This window comes from Pleurodeles waltl, chromosome 9 (genome assembly GCF_031143425.1).
Source record: "Pleurodeles waltl isolate 20211129_DDA chromosome 9, aPleWal1.hap1.20221129, whole genome shotgun sequence".
Classification (NCBI taxonomy): Eukaryota; Metazoa; Chordata; class Amphibia; order Caudata; family Salamandridae; genus Pleurodeles; species Pleurodeles waltl.
The window spans coordinates 92,576,620-92,588,929 of NC_090448.1; the positions used below are offsets into that span (position 1 = coordinate 92,576,620).

The 12,310-nt window shown below is 40.7% G+C and overlaps 1 protein-coding gene across 1 annotated transcript in view; it reads right to left on the reverse strand.

Moving 5' to 3' along the window:
• Positions 1–884: 884 nt before the first annotated feature.
• Positions 885–12,310, reverse strand: part of EDEM1 (ER degradation enhancing alpha-mannosidase like protein 1) — a 61,774-nt gene continuing 50,348 nt past the window's right edge. The window contains exons 10-12 of the mRNA XM_069206345.1: positions 11,597–11,693; positions 8,038–8,229; positions 885–3,125 (exon numbers count right to left, since the gene is read on the reverse strand). Coding sequence (XP_069062446.1) covers positions 3,036–3,125; positions 8,038–8,229; positions 11,597–11,693 — 379 coding nt within the window. The 3' untranslated portion in view covers positions 885–3,035. The remainder of the gene's footprint in view (positions 3,126–8,037; positions 8,230–11,596; positions 11,694–12,310) is intronic.

Below are 12,310 nucleotides of genomic sequence, written 5' to 3' on the forward strand. Positions count from 1 at the left end.
CTGCTGAAGGCGATACTACTGCAAAGCACCCTCGGGAAGCAATTAGTAGAAAGTAAAATAGTAACGCCGGCAGCTTCAATACTCAAGGAAAGCTTGATTGTACAACTCTGCTACTTTCACATTAAGTGTAAAAAGGGGTAAGATGCAAAACAGCAAACCGCACGTGTCTCTGCTTAAGAAGGGTGGTTCAGGGAACAAGAGCCAACATTGCACATTATACAAGTCTTTCTTCATTGTTCAATATAGTAAAAAAATAAAATAATAATAATCTACATCGATTTCCAGGAAAACGCAGAAAAGGTCATATTTGACCTGTTATGTTGGAGGGCTTGAAGGCAAATGTCAGACCAGTAATGGTCAACCAAGGATATAATAAATGAGCCAACGAGAATTAGGGGGGTCAGCAGTCTGCCTTGCTCAGTAGCCCGGAACTGTACAAGTGTGATGTGCATAACATAAATCAAAAATATTTTAGTACATGCATTAAAAGTTGCATACCTTACTTTACACTGCAAAGGGAATCTCCAGGAAGAAAACCACCATTTAAACTATTAAAACAAATTATAGAGGATTTGTTCCTTCTTAACAATGGTAAAGAAACTGGAAAAGGCAATCACTGAGAGCCTACGGGTCTTTTTCCAATGTTTTTTCACACAATGAAGTCATTTTTTAATACCATCATGTGATTCTGTAAAGGAGCAATGAGAGACTGAAATGATACAGAAGAAAATTCCCTACGTAACACTTTAACTAGAATGCATACATGCCCCGAAACAGACTGGCAGGTTGAGCATAAGGCACGGATCGCTGTTTAAGCACAGGCACATTTTAGGAATACATCAGGTCATACTGCTTCCATTTATAAGTTTTTTTTTTCTTTTTTTCTGAGCATTACTGTAGCCAAGGTCATTAAAAACAAAAATCAGTCCAGTTTTCCTTAAATTATGCCTTCATACAGGTGCATTCGTTTAGCTTTCTAGTGCATATACCACTTCCATACGCCAATTCCTCAAAACTAGGATTGAGACTACACAAAGCGCACCAAACCTAGTTTCCCTCATAGATTTATCTAACATGCAGAGCACAGGATACCCTCTCTCTCATCTATAAGCCCATATAGAAAAACTTCTACAATGCCTTGCAGAATACTTCAGGTAGACTTTTGAAAATCCAAATGAGAAATCCTGCACACATCTATAAAAAGGCACTTGGTGATAAACTTCAGTTTCACACTGCGTGTGAGGGTGAATATTCACTGATCTTGGATCCACTTCCAACTTGCAGGTCTCCTTGTGCACAAAATGTGCAAGAAAGGTGCAGAGGATAAACATCCGACATAGCATCAACAATTTACCGCTCGTAGCTGATGTAATGTACACGTTTCTCATTTTTCCACCGCCGCTCTTTCATCCAGAAAATCCACCAGCCCACAGTCCCCCAAAGCACACGTCCCCTGAGAACTCTCAAGATTGTTCAGAAAGTCACACACAACAGAGTAAGCATATCAAACTTAGCAAGGCACGCAATAAGAATTTCTGAGCAAGACTGCAGAAGAAAATCAAGAGTGTCATCAGAAGCGTGGTATTAGGAATCAAAGAGCACAATGAGTTAAAACCATCGGCAAATACCACTGTGGTAACACTAGAGTATGGCACAAACTGTAAAAAGAAACATCAATGTACACTTAGGAGATACAAAGCACCAAACTGTGAGAAGAGTGGGTGGGTGGCAAAAGGGCATGGGGGAAATATACTCGAACATTTCAAACAATACTTGCTCACTTTCTTCAGGTTTTTCACTCCTGAACAGCTAACGTAGGAATACTGTGAAATGTTGGGTACAATGTTGACAAAAAAAAAAAAAAACTGAAAATCCAACTTTGTGAGCTGTGAATCAATACAAATAGAAATTCTACAGCATTAGGTAGACAGCAGTATCTGCACACAGGAAGGGGTGCATGTGAAGCAGAAGAAGTAGTGGAATGGCAACCAAATATGATTTTTAACCGTAAAAAGGTCGATTACCTATACACACAGCCTGGTGCCATGACCATGTCCACACCTGGTCTGAAGAGGAGATTCAGTTTCCTGTGCCCATGTCCAGGCTGCAGTAGAACAAAATACAACACAATGCAAAAACCTGCATGACAAACTCCAGGTTTTTAAGTCACATAATTTGATCTGTTATGGAGGGACGCAGCCTTCAACACATGATTAAAATAAACCAGCGTTTCCAACACCTACATTACACTCACTATTTAAAAAAATAAATAAAACGTACTTTTCTTTTGTCCAACTTTTAGATACAATATGGTTTACCCAACAGGAAACCTGAGCAACATTTTACGATCTGAATCCCTGAAAATTGGCACAAGGCTTAGTAGTAGACAATCTGAAAGAAGGTATTGAAAGAAACCCGAAAAGGAGATACCGGACATGGCTCAACAGACTAGACACTGCTACTCATGGGAAAGAGAAATGGCCACTCAATTGTTTGCCACCACCTGCGAGTAAAACCAAAAACCTCAGAACCACAAAGTCAGCATCTACCTGAGAAAGGGTCAAAAAACATTATACAGCGTCCTAAAAAATATAGTTTTGAAAATACACATCTGTCACAATTCAAGCAAAGAATAGACTAAAATCACTCAAATATGGGTGTTGGCTCTGCCATGAATTCAATCTGCTGCTTTTAGCCATAACCAGACTGTGGGCCCGCATTCGTTCATGAGAAAATTTGCCATATTTCTTAGAGCTGTGCTGGTAGAAAGACATTATCCGCTGGAAGACCTACTTTGTGAGAACACTTGAATTGTCAATGTGGATGTAGATCATAGGGTTGCAGCTTTCCCCACAAGCTCCTGGAGTTGTGAAGATTGTCAAGCCTTCACTTGAAGCTGTGAATCACAGGACCAGCTCATATTTTCCCAGGAATCAGTTTGAGAGGTAGCTTGGCATTCTCCGTAGAGCTCAAAAAGAGTTCCTCTGGAATTGCATAAATCCTTCTTGATCTAATTTCGGGAGGAAGAACGCAGACTAGATGACACCGACCATCTGATCTATCTGTCGCATATAGATGCTCTTTAGTGGTAAAGAGTATCGGCGCTCATCCGGCACACGGTTACACTAAAAGAGAAAAGAAAACCAATCAACCATTAACAAAGAGTTAAAAGAACACACTGCTCCAGAATCAATATTTTTTAACTGGAGAAGTAGTACACCACCTCCTAAGAATCGGCCATACAGCAGAAGTGTGGGATTGTGCAGCATATCTACTGGACCAAGGGACAGGATATTTAATAAATCTATGTGCCCTGTAAAACAGATCATCTTGCCCCTTTCAGTGCTATTCAGTGAAGTGACAAGTTATGGTAGTGTTCTTATTACAGCATAACTCTCATAATAGCCTCTCATATTATATCCAGGGCCACTAGAATTATGTGATTGTGCGGCTTAAGCATTTTTGCATAATTATAGATTTGCTGCATTTGCCACATAATCCATCTGCTGCACAATCTGCAGATTTTAACAACAAATATGTTGTTTCTAGCTCAAATGGCTCAAAAGTTACTAAAAATACAGAAACACGTGTTGCTGTGGAGTGAACGGCCCTTTGTAAACGTCGACTGATCTTTCTGTTGCTTATTGCTACATTTGGGTGTTAGTCTGGTACTAATGAGGTACAACCAATGCCCAGACAGTGTTTACAAGTGTAAAAATTTCAAAATAATAAAGTAATACTATCACAGAATGTGTCTCATCAAGCTGCATTATTTGTCTTTTATTACAACTTGATTTACTCAACTCTGCTGCACAATTGTCCCTCCCTTGCCGCATAATTCTAGTGCCTCTGATTATAACAAGGTCTGGATTTAGGAAGGCTTTAATTTTGCTACCTTACCGCTAATCTACATATTGGGACTGAAAGTAGGCAGGAAGCAGTAATTCCAGAGATGGAATGCCCTTCGAGTCTGTGCACACTCACAAACAAGTGTTTTATGAAAGTCACCAACAGCTCTCCAATCTCGACCTACAGTGGAAAAGTACTCCTAATAAATGGAGTAAAATGTTTTCCCCAGAGTGGGCTGAGAGGGTGTTTCGCACGAACAAATATATGCATACTTGCTCATACAAACATGGAATTCACAAAAGTTTCCTTTGAGTATCGTTTACAGGCCCATCTCTGTATGAATTCCTGAAAGTCATAAATCTGCTCCGATGCAAGGACGTATACCTGTGGGTGGGCTTTTGTGACTGTCTTTAAGAATTGAATCCCTATGTTATTGTCATGCTGCCCATGATGGTTTTACAAAGATTCTCCTTTACTGACCTTTTCTTTTACTTTTAAATATTTGCATGCATCGAGCAGGTTTACTAAATAAAGTGTCAAACATTCGGTATCCAATGTTGAACAGTTTAGCAAAACATTTCTTCCAAATTACAAATATTATTGTGTACATTTTATTTTGAAAGCAGACCACCACCAATCTTTCAGGCTTCTGTACATATTTGCATATACTGAGGGAGCATTATAGGAGCAGTACAAGTAGCCTCAAACTCTTACATTTTGCAGACATATGTACAGGTATTTATACTAGGACCACCGTCATCGATGTAAATTGACCCGACAGCTCACTCATTTCCTTAGTAAGCCCTCCCGAATAGTAAAGGTTTTACATTATTGAACCGTATTTACAAGTTCAAACAACTTATGCACATGGATAAAATCCTTACCTTAGGTTCAGACAATGTTTTTAAGATTCACATTCTGGTATTGTCATCTGGTAGTCAAGACATTTGTGCAGCAGGGGGCTGGGCTTAATTGGCCAGTGGACAAAATAAACACAAACACCATTTTTGTCCTCGACCCCCAACAAAGTGACGGGGCACTGGATGATATGAATTCTACATCCAGGGTGGCACCATAAACACACAGAATGAATGAAACACTGTTTCCACTCTTTCTCTGTGAATTTGACGTCCGTTTAACCAGGCAGCAAAAACCACAGTTTTTGCTTAGGAAACAGAGCGTTCATTCGAGTTTTGAAGCGGTGTGCTGAAAGTTTCACTTGCACTATACTATGAAGTGAGGTGTCGCAGGTCATCCCAGACTTCTTTTGGACAATGCATGAACTGCTACAAAGGAGGCGTGTTAGATGGAAGATGAGACATACCCTCCTTTGCCAGGGCCCTACCGAGTATCGTACTTCCTTGCACCCATATCACAAGATTTTTCAAAGTGAATCCATTAAGCTCCAGCTCTAATTCCAACATATATCAATTTCCCCCCAGAAGTGCTATTTGCATCCAAGAAGCACTCGCTGTCAGTGCGGGAAAAGCAGCCCACGGATATTGGGCTGCTCAGTACTGTGCAGTCCGAAGCTACAATCCAACCTGGTTCTCACAGCAAGTACAGCAATAAGTCTGGGTAGAGTGGGGAACCAGTACCAAAAAAGGGAACGTCAGAAAGCCCTTCCAAATCTATCCAACTGGAATCTATTTTGGCAGATTCTGCCCCAAAAAAGAAGACACCTTTTTTTTTTTAAAGGGGATGAAACCTTAGGTCTAGGGCATAGGAGGCCGCCAACTTCCTCTAATACCTAGAGATACCCGCAGAATAAAGATGAAGGGTTCTGCTCTCCTCCACCCTGTGTTGGTGTCGGGCAGAGCCTGAAGGGGTGGAATCAAATAATACTTACCTAGAACACCAGGCACATCACCATAGTGGGGGAGAGCTGGGGAAAAAAAGGAGAGAGAAGGAATATGTGGCCCACATCTTAGATGCAAGTGGGGATCCGGATACAAGAGCAGATGTAGCAGGAATAAGACAGAAGAGAAAGAGCTGGGATGGAAAGAAGGAAACAGGTCCGTTTATCTTGCTCTTCTGACAGGGTCAATGGTAGGGCCGACAGCAAGACCCTGAAGTCTCAACCTAGGACTATCCAGAACAATGAGGTCTGAAGAGAAGACTGCACATTTGTTTAACTCTGATTAACAAAGATATAACAGAGTGAATGTAAAGCTCCATCAGCAACAACAAGAAGAATTGACAGTTGCACTTCACCACGGACTTTAGTATGAAATCCCTCATATGTGCAAACTGTATGTTCTATCAACCTTCGAACAGATTAATGTTTACATTGGTGGTTGCAATTTACAAGTCAAAATGGATAAAAATAATGGCTATCCCTGATTACCATGGAAAATATATTGATTTGTTATGCACAATGAGGTACAGTGGAGAATGACTGCAGTTTTCCCCATTATTTTTGAAAACCAAGGCTTTAAAAACAGTGTTCAGATACTGCCCCAAAGCAGAGAAGTTAATTGGCTGATTAAAGAAACAAGTGAAATGCCACTCCTGTGTTAGAGCAACACCAACACAGAAGTGTGCACAGAAGTACCAGACTGGGACCATGCAAGGAAGGGACCATAACCAATACTGGAAACATCACAGCGCCAGGATAGTGGGGCTCCAACATCTGGGAGAGAAACGCCACTTAAAGGGGAAATCCCTTTTTTGACTGGATGAAGCAGATTGCCAATGACAAGGCTTAGTTCACATGGGACACCTTAGCAGGGTGGGGAGTACAGGTAGTAGAATTAGGGCAAGAACCAGAATCGCTCAGGGTACAAACATAGGGTATTAGGACGGCTGCAAGAGTGTAAATGATTAAAATCACCTATGACAGGAAGACACTGTGAGCCAGTTGAAGTGGTGAAGTAAATGGCATAACTGCAGAGGATTAACAAAATCCAAATATCTCCATGGTAGGACTGCATATGAAGGGTTAGCAAAGCTGAAAGATGACAGTCATTAATGTGTGTGATTAGCCAGGAAAACAGAAGGACGAATTGTTGACTCATTCAAAGAGGTAGGTAATGGAGTGACTGCGAAAAGGAACAAAAGGAACTTTATTTCAAGCTTTTGTTTTGGCTTTCTAGGTTTGCTTTTATGTTTATTTTCTAATAAAATCAAAAGAAAGAAAGAGCACATAGGGTAGAATGTTGTTTAAGGTTCCAGGTTGGTCTTTCGAGGGATTATCAAGCCTGTTTCTACAAAACTAGGGGCGGGGGGGGATGACCAGTGAAATGCCTACATCTATTGCACAAATCAACTAAGTGCAAACAAACAGACACTGGGTGAGCATACAGACCGTGATAGGCAGACTGGGACAGCCAGACACTGGGGGCACACTAAAATGAAAGCAGAAGCCTCCACTAATCACACTTACACATGTATGATAGAAGACTGCAAGACCTCCACCCCTACAGTCATTCAGACACAATAGTGAAACCCACAACGAGCAGAAGGTTCTGTATTCAGACAACCGAACGGAAAAAGGGCAAGAGGCCATAGCAAATGCTATAATACACACAAACGTGTAACATAATTATTGTTGTTATCAACGCTATATAGATCTAAACTTTTATCTTTAATTACATATGCACCCTTTTAAGAAGTTAGAGTGGTTATGTTGAAGGTTTTGAGTTTTATTGGACTGTGGTAGTAAAGTACCACACAAACTACCAATTAATGTTAGAAATCAGTGCAGTTCAGCTCTCGAGAACATAATATTCACGAAGAAATATGAAATGCATCAAATCAATCTTAAAGCTTTGAAAGTCGCATGTCAAATGGTAGATATTCTCAGTATGAACTGTAGCACAAAGTAATGAAGCAGCTCCTTCTCGAGTCATGCTTACAATGTAATATCTTGTATAACTACTTAGCATCTTTAGGAAGATGCCAAGCAAAAGGCCTGTAGAGGATTGGATTCGTCAACTGGAAAACAGCCTTTCCTTTGAAACTTTATTTGGTATTTCTGCTATCCAGGAAGCTTTTTTCGTAGGTTGGTAAAGTACCTCTGATGCTGCAGAGCTTGAACGTGAAGTCCAGAATGCATGAATGTGAAGTCCAGAATGCTCTAAACTACAAACTCACCTCAGTAGAGTGCCTTCCCATTCTCTTCGTAGGAAGTCCAGGTTCTCCCACACCCTTCACAAGCAGTCAGAAGATACTTGTGTTATAACTTACATTTGAGCTGTAGTTGGCTACTCGAGGGTTCTGCCGCTCGTTTACAACATTTTCTTCTTCCTCTTCATCCTCGGGAAATATATCCTGCCACAGAGAGTCCCGAAGACGTTTATCCAGTGGCACGATGTGCCCCTCGGTGGTGAAAAGGTACTTGTTTCCAGACTTGTGAACAGGGTTCTCCTCATCAAATAGCTAAAAAGAATGGAAACTGTAAGAACAAAGCATGAAATATACAGACCATAATGTAGAATTTGCACAGAGGATTCAAAACAGGACCAAATCGCATAACCAAAGAATTTACGGATCAGAATCTTGGATTTGACCACTTCAACATGCAAAGAACTGCCCCGGAGTCAGAATTTACATTCTGTACCAGCCAGTAGAGGTGAACTAAAATGTAGCTTTTAGACAGCAAACATTTAGAAGTAACATATGAAAATATGAATAGGTAAATACTTCGGTCTAAAAGAGTAAACTAGAGGAACTTACCGACAACCTAAATTAGAAGAGAACAAAATTAAAATAACGACAAAGTGACAGGTGTCCTATTTAAAACAGCAAATTAGGAAGCACTGTCAGCGTGTCAACTTCTCCACTACCCTAACAGATGGCAAAGCAAAAAACAATGATTTCTTTTCTATAGACTCTTTTTGGAGTTTTCTTTTGCTTTTTTAAATGCGAACCCCAGGAGGACTGTAATAGTGCCCGTGGCTCCCTCCACCGCCCCTGGTTGGCTTTTCACCTTGTATTTGTTGTGTCCTAATACAAAAAAAACTGATACAGACTGGTGGGAAGAAAGTGTTTCAGAATGTCAGAATGGTACGGTTTGTTTAATGATTCACTACACAATTTAGTTGCTTGCACTATTTCTCTAAAGCATTTGTTTTAAAAGAATGTATATATTTCTTAGTTCAAGCATAAGATGTTCATGTATTTCTTTTATACACTTTTGTTCCCCTCAAACTGAACACAGCCTTACACTAGAGAAAAAAAAAATATTTTAGCTCCAAGGAGCTGGCTTAGATAAAACTGTCCCACTGATCCTTAAAGAAAGAAGACTAGGGGCCTCATTAGGAAGCTGTATTTGCAGTGATGTAACTGTATACCGTGTGCAAGCAAAGATATGTACAAGAATGCCAGAAGCACTCTATGTGTGGGCACAAAGGTATCAGATGTTTTGTACCTACTTCCAAGCATTTAACTGGGATTCACCTCAGCTCTTTCACCCAACTTGTCACTTTGTCCGGGTTCCGCAGAACGCAGTATTAGTCAAACTCTACTGAAATACTTAATCAACTTCAAAGCTAGTTCCAAACAAATTTCTAGAACTTGTAAACCAGCGATTCTGACTTTGTCAATTTCTTTCGAAATTAATTGCTGGGTATTAAATACTTTGTCAGATGTCTAGTGTAGTTTAATTACACAAACGGGAGAAGAAGAAGCCCAGCACTAAATGAACGAAGAAGAAAAGCAGTCATCAGGAGACACACTGCACCCAGAAAATACAGATTGAGCACAGGTACTTGTATGAAAATATACAATCAAGAGGCAGAATTTACAACATAAACAGATTAAGCATACTGTTACGAGTGAAGTGTATAGTCGTAGGAAGGACACATACACAAGGTTCACAGAAAGGGCTGGCAGAAGGTCTAGTGTGCGAGCAGTCTCTACCAGACAGCAGAGTAGCAACAGGCATACTAGTGTGAGCATGGAGGATGCACGAAGAACTGGAGCACCAGGAGGACTGCATTAATTGAAAAGGCAGAAATGCTGGGAGTGAAGCCACCAATGCTTGAAGATGGAAGGTCGAATTGGTCACACTGGGGAACCTTTTTTGCAATCCTAGGAACAGCTATTTAAATAGAGTTGAGGAGTTTGCGAGGTTGGGAACAAGCTGCAAATGATGACAACTAAGACAATAGCTATCAACCTGAGTGGCTGCAAGGGAGAAATGCAAAGGTTTTCACAGAAGGTGGGGCAACAGGAAAGAGTGTGTGTAGAAAAGAGGGGCTTTGCTTTGAAACACAAGGGTACTCCAATTCCAAAGAAGTCAGACTTAAAAGGGCCTATGGTTGTTGGTGGTATAAGTGTGTTCGTGTCAACAATATCACCAAGCAACCTTCTCCATGGAGACAAACAAGTTGAAAGGCCAGATGTGTGCTAAGACGACGTGCTTTGGTAGTATGAAAGCGCTTCATATATCACATATTTGTAAATCAATTCGGGAATTTCAAGAAAATATTACAAAGATAATACTTTATGTGAGGCTACCACAAATGGCAGTACTACAGTTCGGTCCATCTTCTAACTGGCAAGCTATCCAAAACTGCTATGGTAAGGATGTTGGTAGAAAGCGTGTGGCACAGCAGACTGAGCCACAGTGCGAGTTTCTGCTCGACCTCTCCATGAGCAGTCAAATGTATGTTCCCTGGCAGCAGAATCTCATCTCAACGTTCGGCAAGGCCCAGATCTTTTCCCATATATCATTACAGCGATTTATTACATGCAACAGTTTACGGATGTACTGAAGTGTAAACACAGGCTTTGAAAATGCTTAAAAGGTACTAAGTCAATGAAATTAAGTTACTGTGCTACTCATTTAAACAAAACATATCTGTTAAATAAGACATTCCTTTTATGTTCAAAATGAGGTACAAAACCATGAGAAAACATTTTCAAGCCAAAACAAGTCTATTTTTCACTATGGCCCATTTGCATGGATGCCAAGTCGCCCACATCATTTATGACATCTTCAGCAAGTTCTGTATCTTGGCCCACAGATCTTTGCATTCTGCAACGTGTAGTTTTCCTTTTACCACTGCAAATGTATTCATAAAAACCATAGAATACAATTTGTGGATGACTAAAATCCCCAAACAACTGTATGTATTACAGAGGTAATGAGGAGTCTAACAGCTATGCAGGGTTGCATATATTTTAGTTATGCACGTCTGTAAGTATGCACCTGTGGTCTTTGGTGCATAAATGCCTTTACAAGATGGACTGCTTAAATATAGTATTTATGTGCACAGAAGCTGGCCCAAATAAGTGTTTGCTTGCATTCCCGTACCTTTGGTTGTACAATAACAATGGAAATAATAAAAGTCCAGACTATATACAATAAATATGGGACTGAATGGGCTGTTCATGCTGATATGGGCCAACTTAAACCTTCTCTGTGCCTACCTACAGCACACAAACGTGTGCCCCCCTATTGCACATCCAACTTTCACTTTGGACACACTGCTGGAGATCCACCAGTGTGTTGCTCCTGCAAACAGTTATGAATGGAGTGCATCCATTTATCCCATACATTTACTCCACTGTGCAAAAAAAGGATGGCTGTAGATTTTTTTTTGTCTGTGTGCCCATATTTTTTGCGTCACAATGTAGTTAAACAAAAGCGAAACACATTTGCTTTGTTAATGCTTGTTCAATCGGTGTTGGAATAGAATATAAGTTAATACAGTCCCTGCTACGACTTGATATGGCCATCACAGTTTACACATTTGCCAATGAAACACAAAACACAGGTTTAAAGCCAAAGGATACTTACTAAATATAAATACTTGCATGTTTCGCTCAGGAAAAAGCTCTCCATACGATCCTCAATGGTTTTGTCAATCACGTGGTGAAGAGTTGCATAACCACACCTACAAGAGAAGAGGGCAACACACTGACTTGAACCAGCAAGGCTTCAACACACCAATTACTAATGAGCATGGAGCTTATCTAGTAAGCTGTAATGTATGTGGAAAGACTACAGGACAGCCCACTGTAGAGGAACTTAAAGATGGGACGCATGGCATAACTATTTTGACACAAGTCTAACTCACCCAGTTCACTTATAGCCTTATAACCCGCTATAGCGGGTTACACCGTTCATTAAAGGCATGCTCAAGTGTTAAAGACCCGAGCCAAAGGGGTAGGCCTTTAACAAGGGAGCAGGCTGTTAATGGCCAGTATAGCCCAGCTAGAGCGGGCTATAGGGCTATTAGAACATTCTGCCCATGGAGGGCAAAATGTTCTAATAAATAAACCAAAGGCCTCACGGAGCCCGAGGGAACTGAAATTCCCCCGGGCTCCATGAGGCCTTTGTTCAAAACTGTTGCTGTGAGGCAAACATTGGAATGTTGCGGCTCCAGGCTTTTAACAGCCATTAGAAGCCCAGAGCAATCCATTTTCTTCCATGGAGCTCCCAACATATTCCAATATTCTAATATATCCCGCTGTAGCGAGCTATACCACCCATTAAAGGCTGTTCCTGTGT